The sequence below is a fragment of the Megalops cyprinoides genome, chromosome 12 (genome assembly GCF_013368585.1).
Source record: "Megalops cyprinoides isolate fMegCyp1 chromosome 12, fMegCyp1.pri, whole genome shotgun sequence".
In the NCBI taxonomy this organism is placed as follows: domain Eukaryota; kingdom Metazoa; phylum Chordata; class Actinopteri; order Elopiformes; family Megalopidae; genus Megalops; species Megalops cyprinoides.
In genome coordinates, this window is record NC_050594.1 from 3,305,931 (window position 1) to 3,329,413 (window position 23,483).

At 44.6% G+C, this 23,483-nt stretch overlaps 1 protein-coding gene and 2 long non-coding RNA genes across 6 annotated transcripts in view; all 3 read left to right on the plus strand.

Annotated features, from left to right (window-relative positions):
- Positions 1 to 2,495: 2,495 nt before the first annotated feature.
- On the plus strand, positions 2,496 to 6,464 carry LOC118786543. Its single transcript, XR_005005346.1, has 3 exons — positions 2,496 to 2,549; positions 5,976 to 6,115; positions 6,405 to 6,464. It is a non-coding gene; the product is annotated as an uncharacterized LOC118786543 (long non-coding RNA).
- A 57-nt stretch (positions 6,465 to 6,521) lies between these two features.
- Positions 6,522 to 7,647, plus strand: LOC118786506. Its single transcript, XR_005005344.1, has 3 exons — positions 6,522 to 6,798; positions 7,014 to 7,190; positions 7,447 to 7,647. It is a non-coding gene; the product is annotated as an uncharacterized LOC118786506 (long non-coding RNA).
- A 3,687-nt stretch (positions 7,648 to 11,334) lies between these two features.
- The window catches only part of stxbp5b (syntaxin binding protein 5b (tomosyn)), a 31,391-nt gene continuing 19,242 nt past the window's right edge, over positions 11,335 to 23,483 (plus strand). For all 4 annotated transcript variants that reach the window (XM_036541944.1, XM_036541943.1, XM_036541945.1 and 1 more), the window contains exons 1-5: positions 11,335 to 11,853; positions 13,440 to 13,537; positions 21,991 to 22,072; positions 22,729 to 22,829; positions 23,303 to 23,437. In XM_036541944.1, coding sequence (XP_036397837.1) covers positions 11,713 to 11,853; positions 13,440 to 13,537; positions 21,991 to 22,072; positions 22,729 to 22,829; positions 23,303 to 23,437 — 557 coding nt within the window. In that variant the 5' untranslated portion in view covers positions 11,335 to 11,712. The remainder of the gene's footprint in view (positions 11,854 to 13,439; positions 13,538 to 21,990; positions 22,073 to 22,728; positions 22,830 to 23,302; positions 23,438 to 23,483) is intronic.

The following is a 23,483-nucleotide window of genomic DNA, read 5'->3' on the forward strand; positions in this document are numbered from 1 at the left end:
GGGAGACAGGCACATGTCCTCTTTCAGCAGGGGGCGCAGCCTCTTCCTGCGAGGGTTTGAGGAGGAGCCGAGGCCGGTGCGGTCCACGTAACAGCCCGAGGTGCTGGATCGCTTCCTCTCCTGGTTTGCTGTCGTGTCCTTTGGGGTCGTGCATTTGACCTCTGTGTCTGACTCTTCCTCACGTTTTCTCTTTTGACCATGGCGATGGCCGCTGGAACCTTTGCACTGGCAGGAAACGCTGCTGCAACTCCTCTCCGTTTCCTGGAGGCTGGAGGAGGAGTCAGAGGTGGAGCTGGAGGCGGAGCTACAGGCAGACAGGTCCATACACAGGCGAGAGCTCGAGGGGCTGCTGGTTCGCTGCCTCTTCCTGCCATTGTCAGGGGAAGAGCTCGACGCGCTGATGTCAATGTAAAGCCTGGGGTTCGAGGACCTGCTTGAGCGCATGCGCTTCCCTTTTGCACTCTTGCCTTTTGGGGTCCTGCGTTTGGTCTGTCTGTTTGGCTCCTCCTCATCCCTTTTTCTCTTCTGTCCTTTGCGATCTCCGCAAAAACCTTTGTTCAAACAGTAGTTTTACAGTGAATAACAAAACACTCTGCTGAGCATCACAGCTCTTTCCCCGGGAGCTGTCCACATGTCCGTATGTCTGATGTCCGTATGTCTGTGATCGTTAACCAGACGTTTGTTATCTCGGATGCAAGACACGAGGTCGGCCAAAGCCACCAGGCCCAAGTTCAGAAAAATGTTCAGCTTTTGCTGTTATTGTCCATGATCTTTGGATTCCAGAATATTAACCTGGTTGTCATCAACATTCCAAATGACGAATGGATACACGATGGGTGTGAACATAGCTGCTTGACCTTATTTTTTTTCATTTATTGTTATGCTTGAAATGCACATACTTTGTAATTGTGGTGTTATTATGTATCAGCTAACACCATGATAGCTAGTTAGCTCATGTTAGATGGCTCTAGCTAACTGGCCATATAAAGAGAATGTAAAGTCAGAAAACATATTAGGAAAATCATCTGATTAAGAAAAGTAATTAATTTTCAGAAAATGTGAAATGTACTATAAACGTGTTTAAAATTTTACCTGAGAGTTCAGATGTTCTGTCCATTGTAGATTAATTAAGAGAAAATGCTTAATAATAATAACAGTAGCAGTGGTAGTAGCAGTATTTTCCTAAAGCCTTGCTTGATGCTTCTCAAGGTGTGATCTTAAGGAATAGCGTGCATCACCTCAACACGGCTTTTTATTGACAATAAAAACTTAATGGTGACGGCACTGATGTCACAAACGTTCGATGATGACTTCAGCAATGACGTCACGAAGCAGAGCGCCTGGCTCGATCCCTGTGGTTGAAACACTGCGTTTGCTCTTTTAGTTTCCACAAGCATAACGTCTTGGGCGTCACTAGAGGCTAAATTGTTAGTTTAGAGTTAGCTTACCTAGCTGCCAGCTGGGAAGAAATATGTGCATGCAGCTAGCCAGTCATATGCACGACATCTAATATTAGCCTCACGTTAATGGGTATTTATGTGCTACTGATAAAGTGGCAGTTTTTTCCTAGCATCGAGTCGCTCGACTGGCTCTAGTAATAGCTACAGCTAAATGTAAATTCCTAATGAATAAATTCCTAATAAATATTATTTTCAAGCTCGTAGTGATGTAAAACCTGAAGTGTGTGTAAATTAATTTTAGTTAGGTATCTGCCTATATGCAGTCACTTGGTGGTGAAGTCATAGAGTAGCGCATAGCGTTATTTCTACTGACATTAATGTAGCCTAAGGGACAGGCTTCGGATTAATCGTAGATCCATTACTGATAGCAGAGAAACGGTAGCGACTGGCGGCTCCAAGTGGCAAAACACTTTATAGCCTTTTCTGCCATTGTATTGTATTGGCTCAACCACCCATCACAAGACCTCATTCTTTTATACACATCGCCAATTGTGTCATTCAGTCGCTACCGTTTCTCCGCAATAAGGAAGCGATCTACTATGAATCCGCAGCGGCTCATTAACGTTAATGTAAGTAAAATAATGCCTACAGCAGTGGTTTAAATGGTAATCAACCAAGAATGACCGTGTGTTCTCGACACAAAACATGGTCAGCGTTCAGCACACGTGCGCGCATTACATCAAGGGAGTCCCGAGTGAAAAAGGTTAGAAATTGGTTTGTAGACACTTTCAAGGCAGTTGAGAATGACTGCGCATATCTCTGCGAAGGGAGATAGCTAACCAAAATTAATTTACTCACACTTACATCATTGTTAGCTTGCAACTAATTGTTTTATTGATAAGTTATTTTGAATAAATACTTGAATTTAGCTGTAGCCATGGGCGTTGCAGATACTCCAGAGTAGGAGTTCTGTATCTGAAAACACACAGACATACAGTACATAGGTCAGCTTAGATTGATTGAACGGCCATCCAGCCAATCACAGCCAATCCCTCGGAGTCGGAGAAGACAACAAATTCAAAGTCCGTTGAAGTAATGAAACGTTACGTGCGTGAGAAAACAGCTTCTGAAGCTGTCAACAATTTTGAGGTATGAAACGATACTGCATTAGGCTATGTAGATAGTTAGTAATGTAGAATTTACTGTCACAAAGTTGTCTTGCTTCGTGATTCCAGCTAACATTATCTATGGAAGATATAGCCTAAAATAAAATATCCTAGACGAGGTGGCTAGCTAGGTCAATCATCCCTAATGTGAGCCAGCCAGTCAGCTAATGTTAATGCTAGCCAATGGTGTTTGGATTTATTTAGTTAGATAGCATTGACACAACTAGCTAGCACGTTAAAGTGTGAGTAACTCCGTGTTTTTGGACCTTCTCTTGCACCATTGCATTTTCCTATCATAGAATTGTTCTTTTTGTTATGGAAGATAATTAGGATGCATAAATGGAAAAGGCAGAAGAAGACTGAGTCCATTTTCAAGTCAAATCATGTAAGTGGAGTTATAATGAAATGAACTTGTTCTGCTTAGCTTTCTACCCAAGGCTTGCCAGCTGACTAGATAATTCCGTTTTCGTTAGTGTTGTTCTTGCACTCCTTAATATTATGTTAGTGTTCGTTTAGGTAACGGATGGCTATTTGTTTGAGCTTGGTTAAGTAAGCGATAATAGACGACACGGAGTTCGGGTAGCAGAAAGTAATCCGCGTTCGAGGTGGTAATGCGGTCACGACCGGCCGTTACACCTCGAAGTGCATTATTTTCTGCTACTCGAACGCCGTGAAGTCCATTTTCCAGCTTATACCACGGGATAAGCGGGACACTTGCGTTATGTTAATTTGCGGATATAATTTCCACGTTTTGATCACTAAAACAGACTACTTTGTAGAACTACTTCTTTCCGCCATACATTGAATAGTTTCTGAACTTACAGGACAAACAGCCGTTAACTGACGTTCTACAGGATGCGTCACAATATGAAATTCAACCAAGCCGTGGTATAAATCCTGTTATCCCACTCCAATAACTCATCCCTGATTACTGCTGTGTTCTGCTTGTTTAGGATAGGCAGTTGCAGGCGCTGGCAAAGAATGCAGAACCAGCATTTATTTCGTCTGGTTCTAAAAATTGAGGCAAAGCCCTTGAGCGATTCACACGAGAAGTCAGATTGTCGCATTACAGCCATAACAACACACCTGTATGAAGAAAGATCAGTTAGTCTCAGCTGTCTAATGTGGGTGCTAGACAGCAAGAGCAATCTCTGTTGAAAATCATTGGTGCTGTGCAGATGTTGGCAAGGCAGGGCTTACCTCTTAGGGGGCATGATTCTGGTGAAGGAAATCTCCATCAGTTACTGAAATACAACTCAAGACGATGATCCTTGTGTTACTCCATCATAAGGGTAATTGTAGACAATATTTGATCACTTCCACACTTAACAGTTTTCAGTGATAATGGATAGGACACAAGATGTGTCGGGCAAAGAGCAAGAGGCATTGTGTTTGAGATATGTCAACCAAGATTTAGTTGTTCATGAGGAGTTCATTGGTCTTTATAAGGTTTCTCTGACTACAGGAGAAATTCTAGCTAGAGTGGTGATGGATGTATTACAGCGCCTCAATTTGCCCATCAGTGGGTTACGAGGACAGGCATATGATGGGGCGGCAAACATTGTAGGCAAATATACAGGAGCACAGGCCATCATCAGGAAAACACAACCTCTGCCTCTTTATGTCCACTGTGGTGCCCACTGTGTAAACCTCATTACACAGCAGGCTTGTACTGCCTTGCCAGTTATTCGCAACTCTATGGAGTGGGTCAGTGGGTTAGGAATTTTATTTGGACAGTCAGGGAAACTCAAGGACATATTCAAAGGAATTGCAAAGTCTGGGGAGGGTCCCTGTCAGACTATCGGACCTCTTTGTCCAACAAGGTGGACGGTTTGCACAAGTGCCATCCGTGCTGTGCTGAACCAATATGAGCATATAATGCATGCTTTGGGTGAGATGGCAGCAGGTGATTCAGATGCAGCTGGTAGGGCTTGTATGACAAATTTCAGCAGGAAAATGTTATTCTCAGTCTTCTGTGTGCTTTTGAGACAACAGAGGAGTTGGAGGCTCTCAGTGTGTCCCTCCAGAGCAGAGCACAGCATAGATGACATGCTCATGACATGATGTGCTGTTGCCTGTGTGAAAGAAACTTTTGGCAAAAAACAAAATCCAGAGTTTCCAAACTGTTCACACCAAAGCAACAAAGATGTATGAAACACTTCATCTCACTCCAAGTACTTCTCCACGTGCCCATAAGCCACGTCAGCGTTTCACAGGCTGTGCTCCTGCACATGTACATGCATCCCCTTCTGAGTACTACACAACTGAATTCTATAGTCTTCGATGTTCTGGATATATCTATCTAGCCAGTGCCGGCCAGAAGCAGATGGGCTCCCCCACTGAGCTGGGTTCTGCTCAAGGGTTCTTCCTGTTAATTAGGGAGTTTTTCCTTGCCACTGTTGCCTTGCTCTCAGGCCTGGGATCAATGTAAAGCTGCTTTGTGACAACTTGTGTTGTAAAAAGCACTATGCAAATAAAATTGTATTGAATTGAAATGCAGTTTAGAGAAAGATTTGAGCAGGAGGGAATGCAAGTGATCAGAAATCTGGAACAAGTCTTCCTAATTGGAGAGGTACATCATGTTGTGCAACAGTACCCAGAGCTCAGATCAGACTGCCTGAAAATACAACTAGCAATGGGTAGGATGAAGTATAATTTCCAGTCCAGCAGTGAAGTTGCAGGTTTTCTTAAGGGGATGAGCCCAGAGGTCCGTGGCCTCTTTGATCAAGTTGAAACGCTTGTCAGATTGCTTCTTGTTTTTCCTGTGTCATCAGCTGAAGCTGAAAGAGGTTTCAGCAGTCTCTAGAGGCTGAAAACATGGCTCCGTAGCACTAGGTCACAAACACGCCTTAATTGTGTAGCTGTGTGTCACATACAAAAGGAGAGGCTGGACAAGTTGGACAGAAAAATGATTGCTAAACAATTTGTTTCTTGTAAAGAGAAAAGAAAGAGTACCTTTGGTTGTTTTGAGTAGTGAATATGGCCAGGGGATATTGAGGTGGTTGGTCAGGGTTAGAGTAGTTATGTGTAATTTTCAATATGTTAACATATGATCAAGGACTTTATTAGTTTGGTCGTAAAGTCACTTTCACTGACAGCTTCCAGTGATTAAAGAGAAGATCTACCCCGTGTTCTCAACATCTGATTCATTCTCGGAACAGAATATTAAAAGCCTGATGTCGTTTTAGTATCAGGTCAACTTGATCAGTTTATTGCCTTATTTTGTTTTCACGTTTCCAGCTCCGCCTCCTTCTCTGACTCCGCCTCCAGGAAACGGAGAGGAGTTGCAGCAGCGTTTCCTGCCAGTGCAAAGCTTAGAACAGATCCAAGTTTTATGCTTCAGCAGAAAAGGAAAAAACTAATAAGCAGCTTTTGGGCTCATACATATGTTTAATATAAATTTCAACAGAGTTTGCAGAGAAATACACAGAGGAAGAGTGTCTTGGAAGTGGCGGATTCGGCAGAGTTTTTGCCGGATACCGGAAGGAGGGATTGCTGCCAGTGGCCATAAAGCACATCCCTCTGCACAAAGCTGACTGGATGACTACAGTAAGCTCTTCTCTTTGCAAACCGATCCTCCTTTGCTGGAACAGTTGACAGACAGGAACATGAATATAGTTATGCTTGCCGACACAGGTAACACAAATACCTGTTCATATGTACTATGCGTGTGGGTTTTAATGTTACTCTACACAGAAGACACAAATTACAAAACACGTCATTGTATAAAATTTAAATTAGGATATCAGCATTGTCCATTGTCTAGTTTATGGAAAACACAGTTACGTGGCAGTGTACTTGTGAATATTGCGTGTGTCTGTGTTTGATTTGCTCTCAGACCCTTGATGGACAGCAGCAGAAGGTTCCCAAAGAGGTGGCGCTGATCAGGATGGTGGGCCGTGGGGACACCCCTGCCAGGAACGTCATCGGCCTGCTGGACTGGTACAGGCTGTCCAAGGAAGTGCTGCTGGTCCTGGAGCGACCTGTACCATGCAAGGACCTGTGTGACTTCCTGGAGGATGAAGGGGACTGGCTGGTGGAGGACGAGGCCAAGGTCATCATGAGGCAGTTGGTGGAGGCCACGCTGGACATCCACTCGAGGGGCGTGGTGCACCACGACCTCAAGCCCAAGAACGTGCTGGTCGAGACAAGCTCGGGGCAGCCGCGGGTGCACGTTATCGACTTCGGCTGAGGTAGCGTGCTCCGTGAGAAGCCCTACACCAGCTTCAGCGGTGAGAGAGCGCCGTGGACAAGCAGAAACACAACACCATTGATTTTTTGTTTAGTGTAATATTGTCTACCTTTTATGCGAAAGGAGTGACTTTTGTCTCTTGGAAAAGGAAGCCTTTCCCAGCATGCAATGTGAGAATTAATGGCACAGCACCTGAGTAATGTAGAAACACATGATTGTGTTTACACTGGTGTCTGTTTTGTTCCTGTTTCGCAGGCACCCGCGCCTACACCGCCCCCGAGTGGTACCAGAAACATGAGTTCTACACTGGGCCTTCCACCGTCTGGCAGCTGGGGGTGGTCCTCCACCAGATGTTAACTGGGGAGAGACCCTTCAATGGAAAAAAGGAGATTGTCCACAAGCAGCTGGATCTCTGGAGCTTTCTCTCTGGAGGTTAGCAGGAGTGAGATGGTCCTTTAATGGGCAGGTTTCTGAAAGAGGAAAAAATACATGTAGTAGTCAGTATTTGAAAATGAACTCTAGAAGACAGCAGTTGACATAACACACACCCACCAAGTCCACGGTAGTTCTGTGGCTGTTTTATGAACATCCTGCTCGTTCTCATAGAAAGAGCTTTGTACACCTGTTTGACTCGTGACCCCCTCCTCTTCCCTCTGACCCGTTCTGCGTTTCACCTTTGACCCCTCAGACTGCCAGGACCTTCTCCACCGCTGCCTTGATAAGCGGCCTCTGGCCAGGCCCACCATGGCCGAAATTCTCCAGCACCCCTGGCTCCAGTGACGCCTCCAGCCAGACCAGGAAGAAGGGCCTTGAGCACAGCGCACCTGAGGGACGGGCTGAGAGCCGAAAACAGAAACATTCGATCACTTCAGTGCTGCTTCATGACACTTCTCACAGCACATCATATCAAATACCAAATTACAGATCTTTATATATATTTATGGTTAAGTATATTTTAGTTCTGGTTCAATATTGTTTTATTTTCTGATTTATTGATTATGAGCACTTCCTTTCTAACAAACCTTTGTTTAATCTGTTATTTATGTGTTGTTTAATCTGTTAATTATTTTTCTTGACAAACAAATTAACTCATATCAGTCATCTTCAATGATAAGGTTCTGGAGTTTAAAATGTATGTGTGAATTTACTTAGTACCGACACACCATAATACAACATATAATATTTTAAAATATATGATTCCCAGGGTGAAAAGGTTTAAAAATGAAACATATAAAACATTCAACAATATTCAAAGACTGCAAGACTGCAGCGTTCTTACCAAAGCAAGCCAGAGGCCCAACGGTCATAAATCCTCTTCAAATATATCTACCAAAATCATTTGCCCATTTGCAGTTATGTGGCTGTTACTATACTTAATTTTACAGCAAAGACTGCTGTAACAAACATTTTAACACGAAAAAGAACACGACAAAACTGCACCGGGCGCAGACGCCTGTTTTCAATTAATCATGAGGTCCTAGACTATGCTCGCTTAATCTGACGCTATATACGCTCACGTATGCACCGTCAATTAGCCAGACTGTTCATTTCCTGCTTCGGTTTCCTCAGGTTTTTGCTATCTGAATCTTAGCTTGTTACATTTTTTACAATATGTCTACCAGGTCTGCCTCTAACGGTGACCAACGTACATCGAATTGTTCAATCAATGTACAGTGTCTTCGCAAGTAAAAAGAGCTTTGAAGTTTATATTTCAAGCTACATCCATAACATCAAATTTCAAGTTTCAAATTCAGTCACAATTTGGCTAGCTGGCTACCTATCGACTGAGCTAATAATAGGTGCTTGCCTTACCATTTAGTCTAACAATTAGCCAATGAAGATAATAACGCTGTCGTTACTTTTCTTCTTAAAGAACTTAATTATGCAATTAGTTAATATTAGCTAGCTTCTCAGTTAGCCACTAAATACAACTCTTTTGTTAATCATCTTAACTAACTTTTTGTCAATTATGCTATTAATATTGGCTACTTTCTCGTTGTATTTCAGCGTATCCAGTGTCATAACGTTAAAGTTTCCAACAAGGATCGAATGAGAGGAGAGAGAACCGTTAGGGCACAACGCTTCAGGTCAGTGAGAAAACGCCAAAAGCCACAATTTGAGTTTAAGGGAGAGGAAGCAATAAGTCGGCTAAGAAAAGGCCACGATTTATTTCTAAATTCAGGTTCCTGGGAATTCCTAATGGATAGCTCTAGTAGCTTCCCACATAATGTTGCTACGCTAGCGGTTGTTAGCTCATAAAAGCTCCAGCTAGATAACGCTAGTCAATTGCATCAACAATGCGATTCCCAGACACTGCATTTGTTCCTTTTACCCCGATTTCACTGTTCTGATACAGACATTTTCCTCTTACTACTTATGTTTATAAAATGAGCTGGATGAGGAAGTCTTTAAAACAATATTTTAACCTGATGTTTAGTCTAGATATTTTTAGCCTTGAGATTTTTGTCGTCCATCAAGCGGGTCGTGTAAAAGGCATGTGCATGGTTAAATACACTATAGGTCAATTTCACCTGGACTGTTTTCAGAGAGTGAGGTCGGTGACTGCGGGGTTGGCGGCTGAGCGGTAGTCCTGCTCTTCCAGGCTGACGGCCGCCTGTTCCTCCTGTGAAGCAGCATCTTCCGTGGGTCTTCCAGTCAAATCATATCGGGACAGCTGCCTTTGTCAGGCGCCGTCGCCCCGTTTCTGATGTCGGTTCTGTCATCTCCTCCTGCTTGAAATGCCGACTACAAACCCACGCCTGGTTTGTAATGTTTAAAATTTCCCGTATGATATTATTCACCTTTTCCTTACACCCTCATCGGAGGGAAATATATGGAAACTAAGGGCCGTATTGTGTCTTTCAGATGCCTAATTATGAACTACTTTACTTTCCCGTCAGTTGTTGCTTAGGTAACCGTTGCAGACTGAAAATAACGGATCTCGTTGGTATTCTCGCGGGAATACGTAGCGCCATCGCGTGAAAAAGATCACATTTCGATGGGTGTTTAAAGAAGAAATCTATTGGCCACTAATGACATTGCGATGGATGGATGAGCCAATGAGATGGCAGCAAAGCATATAAAATGTTTAGCCGCTTAAATCCGCTAGCTGCTACCCTTTGTCTGTGATCAGGGGGTCAATCCAAAGTCTGTACAGTAAGTAGAAATAACAATATATGCCTACCTATAAGAGTGTACCAGCTGCTCTGTTATACTTGTCTATTTGTTTATAAGTCTATAAGTTTTTTAAAAAGTGATCAACAAAGAATGACTGTGTGTTCTTGACCCAAAACATAGTCAACGTTTAGTATACATGCTGGCGTGGCATTGAGTGGGTCCCCAGACACGTCTCATCATAGGCGGATAGCCAACCAAACGCAGTTTACTCGCACTTCAGATATGACACCATTACTAGCTTGCAACTATTGTATTAAAAATTTATTATTTTGGAATTTTAGCTACAGTAGCCTAATTAATTGAGCCAGTGGAGCGTTGGGCTAAGGAGACGGTATTAAAGCGTTTAGCCACTAGGAGCCGCCAGTCACTACCGTTTCTCTGCGTTCAGTGATCCGCCGTCAATCCTAACCCGGTAGGGTAAGCAGAAACAACGCTATATGCCTATAACAGTGTGCCTACGACAAGGTTATACTTGTGTGTTCGTTTTAAGTTTTAAAATGGTAATTAACAAAGAATGACTGTGTGTTTTTGACACAAAACATGGTCAATGTTTAGATACAGCTAAGTACCTTTCCAAAGGATACAGCAACAGTGCCCCAGCAGGGGATTGAACCGGCAGCCGCTAGGTTATGAAACCTGCAACCTCTAGGTTATGAAACCTTATCACTATACTACACCGTCACCCCATCTACACGTATCCTGCAGATGGTTATGTATAGCAGCTATGTTCCTGCTTGACTGAGGGAGACAGATACAACCAGTCAGGTTTCATTTACAGCGTAAAATGTTACTGCTTGAGGAAATGAGGAAGCATGACTTCACTTTCTGGATGTATTGCAAAACTGCCGGACCAGTTTTTCCAAAATCACCTTAAATTCACTGGTGCTGCTCAGCTCAGATCCTACCAATAAGACCCCACCACCACACCCCCTGCATGGAATCATCTTCCTCATAGGCAGTGGCGTACGGTCGTGTACTGAACAAGAAAAAAATGTCGTCTTTACATTGAAAGTCCTCTGCATTGTGATAATGATAATGACATTGTAACAATCACTGATGTAAATATGTATTATACAATGACATTTTAACGGCATGCAGTTGTTTGTTCGATAGGGCATACGAAAGGAGGTTAATATTTAATATTTCAATATGGAACTCTACGTGAATATTTTGCGATATCTCTTTTTCCTGGAGGGTGTGAATATTGGGAGAGAAAAGCGTTTGTCGCTGGGGACGACGCAGTACTCTTTCACACTGAAAGAGACGGCGGTTGGCACAGACCTCCAGGCTACGCGTTCTTTTCATCACCTGTTTTGCAGACGCACTGAAGCACCTGAAGGTAAGACCGTTCAGTGCCACCGATGCGCTGCGATCATCGCCTCAGCGAGTTACCCGACAGCGCCACCGCTGTTACACACATCCGGGTGCTCCTCCAAATGCGCAGGCTCCGTTTCACAGTTGCGTTTCCGTGTTAGCAGGGGGAAATCAGGGGATCTCAGCTGACCCCACCGGAGCTGCGCGGATGTAGGAGTTGCACCGCATTATAGCGGCACCGGGAAATAACAAAATAACATAAAGGATCGCCTTCAGATGTCCCCAATGCGTGTGTAAGCTTGGAAAGAGATGACCGTCTGTTTTGGTGCGGAGATCGCAGCGACAACACACTCGTAACATGTGAGATTGTACGGAATAAGCGCGTGCACGTCTGTTTCCCTTCGCCTCCGTTTGTTGGTGGTTCGCGTTTTGCGGTTCATCGCCGGTTATATTTTGGGGGAAAATGAAGAAGTTTAACTTAAGGAAAGTGTTGGACGGCCTTACGTCCGCCTCCTCGTCTTCCCCCGCATCTCCTCAGCCTGGGAACAGGGAGAATGATACGATCCAGGAGACTCTCCAGTGCGAACATTTCCAGCTCTGCAAGGTGGGGGTCAGATATTTTACTGTGGTAATGCACTTTATTTAAGGAAATCAGTTTGTGTTTCTGCGTATACCTGCCCATAAGAGAACAATTCAAACTAGCCAGGTATCATAAATATTTAGCCTGCAAAACAGCTTGCACAGGTCCATATATTCTCACTTTGACTGTCGCTAGTTAAGATTTCGTCGTTTGCCATTAGGTAGTTAGCGGACTAGTTAGGCAGCTCGCTGTCATCCTAACAAGATTTATTATTTCCATACTGCTTTTGCGTTTGACTGATGTTAGCGAGTCAGCGTCATTTAGCTAAGTGCGGCAGCTAGCTAATTCTGTTATTAAAGGATTTGTCAACAGAAATACTTCAGATTAAAAGGGCTAGCGTTAGCTCCTGTCGTGGATCACGTGATAATGCTGCGCTGTTATCGCGACTGGCTGCAGGACTGTTCTGTCATCCTTGGCACCTGTCAACACCTGTGGCCTGGTTCGCGCAAAAAGGAGCCGATGCGAAGAGTGGCGTTTGCCATATGCCAGCTCCGTTTCTGGCAGCTGCCGTGCACCGCGGTACAAACACTCCAGGGGTTAAATGCTCTGCTGCGGCTAGTCTAGTTAGCTGTAATATTTGCCTAACTTTGCAGCATGCGGTGTCCACAGACATGTAAATAGACCGGTCAATCCGACCATGTGCGTTTCGTGTAACACACAGCTGTAGGAAGGAAACAAACCTCCGTGCGAGGTTAATCCCTCAGGGAGAGTAGTGGCCAGGTGATCCACTCCGAGAATCGGAGTAACTCAGTGCTTTGTTACTCATCTAAACCTGTATGCAATTCAGCTGTAAGTTAAAAGTAATTTTTATCAGTTTAAGTTTTATTTTATCAGGTATGGATAATTGAAATTTGTCTGAACCTCTTTGGAGGAGCTTGCTAATATTTGAAAATTCATCCAAGAGAATGTGTTTAGTCGGATTTACCGATCAATGAACAAATAAGTGGTCCGTAAGAGCCTGATGATAAATGCTTTTTATGTCCTTCGAAGTGTGTTTCTATGGTTTTAATTTCTCACAGACCCACACTGTAGTATGTGTCTTGTAAGAACTGAAGAAATTTGAAAACATGCAATATTCAGAAGGGGAACATGTTGGCTGGTTCAGTTTACACCATGTTGGAATACAAGGACAAATGTTTATGAACACACTGTAATATGTATAATACATGAGACAAAATGACAAATATGAACTCTCCCTTTATCAGTGAAGAACAAGCAAAGAACTAAATAATTCATGTATTGTGTATGAGTCAAGCCACACACACAAAAAAACTGTTTTAATACAACTCTGTAGCATCACAAGAATCAAGTTGGTATTTGTTTGGAAAGTTATCCACTGCTTGGGCATAAATGGCAGCTGTTTTGCCATTTTCAGGCCAGGCTCATGAGCCACAGTACTCCGAAGAGCCCAGTTTTCCTATCAAGTGATATGAGTGGGACAGAATTTACTGGGATTCAGTAGGTATGATTTGGCAATAATTCTTTTCCTGCTTTTTGCCCCACCTGCCCTGCACTCTAACCCTGACCTCAACCCATCTCGGGGCGCACAGACGGTTCGACATGGCTTCCCCTACCAGCCCTCCTCCATGGCCTTTGACCCCGTGCAGAAGATCCTGGCCGTGGGGACCCAGGCCGGAGCTCTGCGGATGTATCCTTTTGCTGAGTGAACATCCTCGTGCATTTTGGTCAGGCAGGTTGTTACCTGTTTGAAGTGACCTTGTGAAATGGCAACCTCCTTGCACTCAGGTAGGCTGTGTGTATGTTACATTGCAGTTGTGAATGTTGAGTCAGGGGCAGAGGAATCTGTCTGGAGGAAGGGAGGTAACGCACAGAACGATCTGCTGAGGACAGAGGGTGTGGATGAGCTGTGATGGGGATGGAGGAGATGGCAAGCTTGCCCCCGTCAGAGTAAACAGCCACTGATTCATAGCAGATGCCCTTATTAAAGGGACTCGCACAGGCCGTCCGTTAGATGTTTTTCTTATTTGAAGTCCCTCTTCTTTACAGTTTGACATTTACAGAGGCAGTTCAGGGTGTTCTCGAACGGTACACCTGCAACCCACCAGTTCCCTTAAAACTATGCTCTACTGCCTCCCATCTGACCTGCAGGTTCAGTGGTGTGTGTATGGGAGTGTTTTTCACACACATGTGCTGTAGATAACCAAAGCATTTCCATATTTCTAGCTCTCTTGTGTTTGTATTAGCAGGTTATTCCAGGGAAAGGATTGGCTGCTATTTTTTGTGAACAAGTCTAGTGCTGGCAAGGCAAATGCAGTGCTCACAACAGACCTGCCCATATATATATCGCCATGCTAAGTTTGACATGTGAAGTGAAATAGTTGCTTATGGAAATTGATTAATGGTTACTGTGATGAATGCGCTTGTCCCACCCTAAGAGTGTGGAGTTCAGCAGAGGTGACTTTTTTTCCCTCACTGCTTTCATCGTGCAGAAAATTCTTTCAAAACCGTTTGAAAGACATAAATCAGACAGATGCAGTTCAGGAGTTTGTACTCCTCACTGCTCCTCTGGCGTTTCGTGTGGCTGGGTCCTGTGCTCCACATGTGAGAATTCAGCTTCGTACGGGGCTTGTTGAGCGATTTGATTCTGGCGTATAATGTCTTGTGTTTATGTGATCATCGATGGATCATGGTGGACAGGGGTGCTTCATGCTTTTTTCCCTTTATCATATGATTTGATATGTTGAATTTTTTTTTTTAAATCTTCTCCTGTTATGTTTGGCTGTAGAGCTTTCTTAGATATAGAATAGGAACAGTCAGATATTCATAAAAATTTCCATTCTGTTCTTTTTTTTTTTAGTTTATCTTGGGGTTATGTTGGCCACCCTTTTTAGGGTGAGGACTGTGGTGGTTTTGGTGGAGAGACTGGGACAGGAAGTGGTCCTGAGCCTGCACTTCAGGCTCAGTCCTGTGACATCCGTGCTGACAGCCGTTGGTCTGCAGCAGATGCTATCTGCCTGCACTTCTCGAGGTTAGCCGAGGACAAGCAGAACCAAGTCTTGAGAAATGCAGACCTTTATCGTCAGCAGGAGAGCTGACCGCGTGTCCGAAGAGGCCGTGGCTGAGCGTCACCCAAGCTGCACATCAGCACTGCAGTGCTCACTTCTCACTGATCCAGTGAAAGTAATTGGTGCGTTGCATTGGCAATCGTACTTGAATAGCCTTGGGTAAATTGCCCCCTCTCTATCATAGTAATGAAATAATGTATCTCTACAGCTTACAAGCCATCCCACTCTGAAATTTGTTATGCTTATAATGAAATATCATAGTATATTTTTTAACAAAATAAAATGTTGCATTTCAGTGATATTCAATATATTTCTGAAGTTTGAAAAATTATTGTAAATTCTAAAACCTGAAAGGCCAGAAAATGTTGCCTCATGGCACCAAGTAAAATGGCACCAAGACTGTGACTGCACCCTGTCTGGATCAAAAATCGCAGTGTCTTCAGGCCTAAAAATGGCACCACGCACTGAACTCTCAGCTAAAGCTAGGCTATTCTCACACTAAGTAGCCCCGTTTCATCTGCCCCAATCATATGAACACCCATCACTACCTCATCTCTGAGGTACTTCAGACTGAACAGTTTTAGCCTATGCAGAAGTCAGATATGAAAAATGGAAAATAGATTAGCCGTCATCGATCTGACCGGAGCCATCAAAGAATGAAAGTGGGCTCGTATCCCAAGAATCTGTGTGGCAGCCAGTGTCTTTTGATTCGAAAACGGCGGGGAAGCTTGGCTTGCTGTCAGAGGGCTGCTGACGGACGTATCTAGGTCTCAGATCCGCATGAAGGACTCGTGGGTCTTTGAACCAAAAGTGTAAAAACGGCTGTACCAAGAGAATCAGCTCGGCGCTGTCTGTGAGGGGGAAGTTCATGTGACAGAGGCTGTCAGAATCAGCGGCATATGGGCATATCTTTCTCTGCAGGATAGCTCTAGCTGTGTTCTGACTGTGTGAAAGATTATGCAACTGTATTACACAGAGATGCTATCACGGGGTTACTTCACATGTGACTCTCTCCTGGGCTGCATTCCAAAAGAGTCATAAGATTTCTTCACTTTCTAAACATTAACATCTACTGTAAGAACTACTGTATGTTATATTTATTAGAAATGACATCATTTGTATAATTTGGTATGTAAATTGCAGCAAAAATTTCTTGCATGAAAGAGGCAACAGCTGATGTATTTTGAAATATGTGCCTTATGTTTTAAAATTTCAGTGTCTACGTATTATGTTTTGACGCATTTATTTTTTTTTAAAGGGGTTTGATCTGCCTCCCTCCATTTGTAAGGCTAGAAGGGGTGTTTAACTGCAGTGTGATCTTGCTCACTCAGACTGAAGCTCCATCCTCTCTCCGGCCCTGATGCCCGGTCAGCTGCTGTCCTGTTCAGCAGGAAAGTGATTCTTGTGCAGGAGCTGATTGGCCCTGTCCTTAACCCTGCTGAGGCAGCTGGAACTGCACAGCAACCTCATTTTGACAAAACATCTGGAGCTGCATCACTGCCTCCATCATACTCACAGAACAGAAGGAAAGAGGGTGATTCTTTATCAAATTTTGGGGCACTACCGCTTCTACTCTTGTTGTTACTACTGCAGCACTGTAGCATAGTGATTAAAGAATTAGGCTTGAACATAGAATTTTGCAGGTTCAATGTCCTTTTGGTACTTTGCCGTTTTAGGGTTTAGCAAGGCACTTAATCTGAACCTTAGCTAATATGGGTAATGTGAAGTTTTTTGAGTTGTAAGTTGTCCTGGGTGAGTAAATAATGGTAATTTTCTAATCTTACATATACTAAAGTATGTGCTAAAACTGAATGTACGAAAGTGTGAGTATATTCATATATTTTTAAAGGTATGTTGTATATATTGTTTTTACACTTTTTTTAGTGCTGTGTATTGTGTTTACACTTTTCTGATGGGGCAATACTAAAGACGCCGTTGCGTTCACTAAAGGGGAAGTTGACAGTATGTGGTGCTCAGGGTCACTGTCAAGCTGGATGGATCTGACACGCCCGGCGCAGGCTCGGCGCAGTGTGCTGTGCTAGTCGGGCGGGACCTTTAGAGAGCGGCGGTGGCAGTGAGGACGCCGGCCGTGGCGTGGAGGAGAGGGAGGTGCGGGGAGCTGAGCAGGATGGTGTTAGCTGAGCCGTGCTGTGCCAGGCCGGGCCTGCCGAATGCCCGTCAGCCTGCATGCTCCCAGGACCCGGTCAATCTGACACAAAGTGTTTAGGCATAGCAGCACCCTAAAAATATCAATACAGATATAAGCCAGTGGAACCCTTTATCCTGATTTACATAATATAAGGCCAAGAAAAAGGCAAAATGTTGTTCCCAGATGAAGCAGTATTGCCTTAAGCGTTGCTTTGAGGATGCCAACATTTTCTAAGGAAAGGAAAAAGGAAGTGGGAACTGGCTGGTACTCTGGAATCTTGTAGCACTACTGTCTTAAGTGAACATACAGGTGAATGTTGTATCTAACCGAACATACAGATTCAACTGGGCAGCGTCTGTGGAAATGATTAGTTGATTTCATCGTGATATTGTGAAAGCATGAAGTGCTAGAAGTGCTGCGTTTGATCGCCCTTTGATCAGAGTTGACAGAGCTGTAAAAAAAAAAAAAAAAAATAGGCAGCAGTATGAATGGTTTAAGAAATAAGAGCTGATTGGTTTAAGAATAAAACGGCCAACATTCAACTTCTGCACTCAGCAGGAAACCTGTGTGTCAGAGCTGTGTTGACAGGCGTATCTGTCTCTCTTGTGCACATAAAGGGAAGTAAGGATGGAAAAGCCAGCACTGAAGCAGCCACGCTGCCTGGAGAAGCAAAGAGATACTGTCACCAAGGAATTCATCTCGTGTTTCATCCTTAAGAGGAAATGTTTACCCTCACGTGACATTATCTCTAAAGTGAGTGAGTAAATCGACTGGTTTCGCTTTTTAAAGAGGCCACTTTTACAGACATCTGATTCCTTTTCACTCATGAATATTTAATTACCTCTTTCATAGAGCTGAAACTGTCTCAGGCTGCTGTAGGTATGGTATTTGCACCTTGAATGTAGTGTGGAGAAGAGGAGTATTTTAGGTAATAAAACTTAGTTTGGCATCTAATTGGATCTCAGCACAACTTGCACAACTGGATCAGCTGTGCCTCAGCTTGGATTCAGACCTGTAACCTCTTCCTTGTATTCTCAGTTCCCTAACCACAGCACAGGGCAGCCTAGGGGAACAATCCAGAAATTCTGAAGTGTGAGAAAGCAGAGAGGTGCGCCAAGGTCAATTCAGTTAATAGCTGCTAAGAATGACTAATGAATTCAAACAGGAAAAACACTATCTGTCCTGTTCTGAAATGTTATCAGCCGACACTTTATGTGGCCACATTGTTAGGTGCACATGGCTACTTCTTACTGAATAATTTCCAGAGTGAAGCAAATTCATGTTAATGTGGCTTTCTTGCGAGTTCCTCGTCACCTCGAGCCGTAAAGCCGAGCGCTTAATACCTCAGCAAACACCGAACCCTGCCGTCGTGCACCGCTCCGAGCGGCTGGTGTGTACCCTGAGCCCGAAACAGAAGGACGTGTCCGTTTCTTCCTCGGTCGCTCCCTGCTCTTCGGAGGCCCGAGAAGCAGGCCGTCGGCGGCATTTTGCTTCGTTTCCCCTGGGAGAGTGAGCGCGTGAGACTGTCACTCAGCGTGTGCGTTTACACGCTGGGAGCACAGGTGCACCCAGGTTCCCCCAGAGAGACAGCAGCTGTCACTGTGTCACAGTGGCAGCCGTCTGAGGATGCCGTGTGGAGCTGATAATCACCTGTGGAAAATTAATATTTAAAGTAACCTATGCTAATTTTCAGTAGAAAAAGAAATGATCCAAAAAGAAACACTTAGAGTAATATATGTTAATGTGGTGTATGTGTGTTAATATACATTCATACGTAAAGACCATATATTTCGGTGTCTGTTACAATGCAGTTTGCTCATATAATAGAGGATATGTTTTACAGTGTGTCTAGGTTTACGTTACATTGGATAGCATGAAGAAAATGACAAATGTAAGGGGCTTTAATCCAGTCCATTTGATCGATTGATTGTGTCGTATTATGTCATTTTTGGATTCCTATTTCATGCTTAATTTGCAGTTTTTGTGTATGGAGACAGTGCTGTGAGCCATTAGCACAATGGGGATGGTAGAGAGTCCTGACCTACAGACAGACGGCAGATGTTCTTATTGCGTAAAAAAATACACAAATCAAAATATGACCTAAATACAGCGTGGATTAACGGGTGTTATTTCCGTTCCACTTCAGATGAGTGTTAGCCCATCCTTGCGCTGTAAGTGTTGAACACTTACTTTGCCTCCAGAGGCTTCAGTGGCTTAATCTAGTGGTATGTGTGGGATCCATGGACACTCTTCAGGTGACACTTATACCTGTGGGGAAAAATCATGTTACAACTGCTGACACTCGCACACAATACAAAATTTCAGATGCAGCTTCAGATTTCAATTAGATAGTCCTGCATCCACAAGCATTGATGTGAAGGCTCCATTAAGTGTTTTTATTACACGAGCGAAAAGTTCACACCTGGAGTGCTGTTTGGTTTTTGAAGAGTTTCATGTCAGTTTGCACTGTCTGCTTATTGATATGAGTTAGTGTCTTACCTTGTGTCTGAAAGAGCAATGGCAGGGGGTCTGTTTTTTTCCGGTTTGAGCAGGCCGCCCCACCCCAGGTATGGTCACGAGAGTGGTTTACATCAGGAGGCTGTGGCTGAGTGAAGTTGGGTCTGGTTTTGGGGTTCTCACTCTGTCAGCCTGCTGGGAGTGCTCTGTGAGTCAGTGTGAGCGTGAGGTGACCAGTGCAAAATCTCCGCTCAGCCTCCAGGCATTAAACTCCCTACACTGCTGTTTCTCACGGCCAGAGCTGATGTGGGCTGGGCCAATACTGCACCTGCATTCTGATCTCCTTTGCAGTCCTGCTGGAATCTACTCATTGGCTCCTTGATACAAACAACAGTGTGGAATTACAGAGTTGTGCTGTTGAAAGGATGATCCGGTGCGGATCTGCTGTGAATCGCGGCTGGATGGATCTGTCACTGAGTGATGCCATTAAAGTGTGACCAGCAGAGGATTTCCGAATGCTTCTGTCCCGTAATCTAGATCGTTAGCTCAGTGTTTCAGCTGATTATAGAGGCAGATGGCAGAGAAGTTACCCTCAACCATCCAAACAAAGATGTAATGGAATGGGTGGGCTTATCCAGTCAGAGGTCCAGGCACTCTCATTGATGAAAGACCACAGTTGTTTTTTTAAAAGCCTGTGTTTTTGGGTGGTTTGCATTTACAGGGCGGCGCTCGTAAAAAGTTAAAGGGACACTGGCTCCCGCACACTCCCGGAACAGGTTTAATTCCCAGCCGAGGCGCTGCTGCGCTCTTGAGCAAGACGCCTAACCTGCACGGCCTCAGCACGTATGCCGCTGTGTGAGCGTATGACACGTTAAACATGAGCTGTGAAAGTCCCTCAGGGGCTGCTAAGCATATGAAATGACTGTAATGTTTGAGGTTATGAATAAATGATGTGGCAGATCCCCTGCCTTTCACTGTGTTTCAGAGTTCCTCATTGTGCCTCTCAGTGTGCCAGCTCAGCCGTTAGCTCTCAGTACAAACACCCCACCCCCCCCCAGCAACCGACCAATGAGGTGACAGCACCGTGCACCTGCCTGTCAGCTGTTTGAGATCGTTTTAATTAAGCGAGTCCCTGAGCCACTTTGATGATGGAAAATATAAACACAGCTTAATGCATCGCACAGTCTCCTCTGGGTGCAGTTAATAATTAATTAAGAAGGCATTAAAAATAAAATAGCGGTCAAATGAATTTAGTGTAATGCTGGCCATCTCTCTCTATCTCTCTCTGTCTCTCTCTCTCATTCACTCTCTTTGTGCTGTCACTCGTACCCTTTTTTTTTTAGTCTTTTATACCATCTGCCCTTGATAATGGAGGAATATGATCTATTCAAAGATTTTGCCACACCCTCCACACCTTAGGCTATTGTATTTATCAACTGAAATACTATGTACTGTGTGTCAGTATATAATAATTGCAATGTACATTGTACCCATATGTTCTGTGTGATACATTTTGACATATACTTACACATAAATTCTTGTTTTTTTTAATGGGTGCCTTTAAGTAGTGAGTACGTTTTACTGCTGTGGTAAGAATGACTATGCAAAATCCAGGAAGTGCTCGGTGTTTCCAGTTCTTCCAGCTGTAGAAAAGCACCCATCATGCATCTGTCCATCAGATGCTCCTCTCCGGTCCACTGAGTCCTCCTCTCCCACCCCTGTCTGATCACTAAAGCTGCTCCAGTCAGGCACCTCGCTCAGGGGTACTTCTGCAGCATCTGAATATGCAGTCGTCTGCATGCAAGACCAGTCACCTTCCCACTGAGCCACACTTCCACCCACAACTTATGGAAATTAGCAGTAGGGAATATTAATGTCGTTTGTAAGGCTGTAACAAGGCCTCGCAAAGCCCTGCCTTATTCAGCCAGCCTCACACCCGCCTGGTGACAGCCCAGCCTCACACCCGCCTGGTGACAGCCACACACGTGACTGAGTTAAGTACAGTACCATTTGTTGATTTGTTGGTGACTGGTTTTTGGTCACTGCATAATTCCATTTCTGTTATTTCGTGTCTTTACTGTCATTCCAAAATGTGGAAAATACAGTAGGTAAAGAAAGAAAAGTGTGTCCAAGCTTTGCACGGGTGCTGTGTTTGTGGACTGTCCTTAATTGCAGGAGTGAATACTGCCTGTCACTGATTTTCCCAGCCTGTCATGAGCCTGTCACCTGTCCTTCAGGTGAGAAACTCCTGGGAGCTGATGGCGGGGGGGAGCATGGTCTGTGCTCCCTGACCGCTCAGCCTTTGTGCTCTCGGTTTTGAGTACGGCTCTTGCCAGACATGTCGTCAGGTCTGACCTATGGCTGTCCCACGGTCACCAGCAGAGAGGTCACAGTGACCTGTCAGGTGGCCGTCTCTCTGTCCCCGGTTATCGGTCCTGTCCGAATGTTCCTTGACGGGCGGGTCCCCAGATTCGGCCGCATGGGGGTGGAGTGTTACTGCCAGCACGAGAGTGGAGCAGCGGTCATCCAGGTCCAGTTTCTCATCAACGAGGTGAACTTTGACCCCGATCAGGTGTTCTTCCAGGGCCTGTGGAAGCTTCAGGAGTTTCTGTGTTAGGAGTGTGGAATGCCCGTGTTCAGGAGTTACAGTGTGTGTGTGTGTGGAAGTTTCAGGAGTTTCTGTGTTAGGAGTGTTCAGGAGTTGGTGTGTGTGTGTGGAAGCTTCAGGAGGGAGTTTCTGTGTTAGGAGTGTGGAATGCCCGTGTTCAGGAGTTGGTGTGTGTGTGTGGAAGCTTCAGGAGGGAGTTTCTGTGTTAGGAGTGTGGAATGCCCTTGTTCAGGAGTTGGTGTGTGTGTTGCTTCTCCTTCTTTCCCTGACTGTGTGCGTCCTGAGAGTTTGTGTCTGCAGTGTTGCTGTGTCTCCGCTCTGCTTGTTTGGGGCTGCTGAGTGTTAGTTGTGTTCTGTTTTAGTGTCCCCTCATTGTGGTTTTTCTCTAGTGTGGTGTGTGTTTCCTCTGTGTGTGGTTGCAGTGTTTGTGTCTCCACTGAGTGTGTGTTTCTTGGTGTCTGGGTCTCTTGCATGTGTGATGTGTCCTATTTCAGTGTCTCCTCTGTATGTTTTTTACCGTGTGTTCCCGCTTGTTTCCAGGGAGACAGGAAAACATCACTCACCCCCACAGATTAATTGTGCTGTCTTTCCCTCTGCAGGGGGCGCTAGTGAGCGCCCTGTCAGACGACACCCTTCACCTGTGGAACCTGAGGCAGAAGCGGCCTGCCATTCTGCATTCCCTCAAATTCAGCAGGGAGAGGTAGGGACACGCCCTCTTCCCTCTGCAGGGTGCACAGAAGGGTCATGACAAGGGTTATCAACAAGAAGGAATGCATTTAAATGTGTTTATCTAATCAGAGTGTTCAGATAAGAAAGAAACATGCAGTAGTTCAGATACACTCCCAGCGGGTAACCCCCAGCCTTACCTCTGTCATCTTCTGAGAGCTGTGGTAACTTTTTACTCTGAAGAGTTGACGACTTTGACTCTGGCCTCCTTTAACACTAAGGCCTTCTGTGTTATATTCAGATTCCAGTAGAGGCTATTGAGCTTTAAACAGGGGGCTTTAAACTCTTCATTTTCCCCATACCTAATCCTAAATTAAAAAGGAAAAAAAAACCCTTTTCCGTGCATGTTTAAATTCCCATTTTAGTTCATGGCTTGAGTAGGGAAACCCTGGTCTGCCTTGTTGTGTGCGTGTTGCCCAGTGTCATCTCTGTCTCCGTGTTTTTCAGGATAACCTTCTGCCACCTGCCCTTCCAGAGTAAGTGGCTGTATGTGGGGTCTGAGCGGGGAAACATTCACATTGTGAACGTGGAGTCCTTCTCCCTCTCCGGCTACGTCATCATGTGGAACAAAGCCATCGAGCTGTGAGTGCACTTCCCCTCCCGCAGTGTGCGCGCGCACACACACACA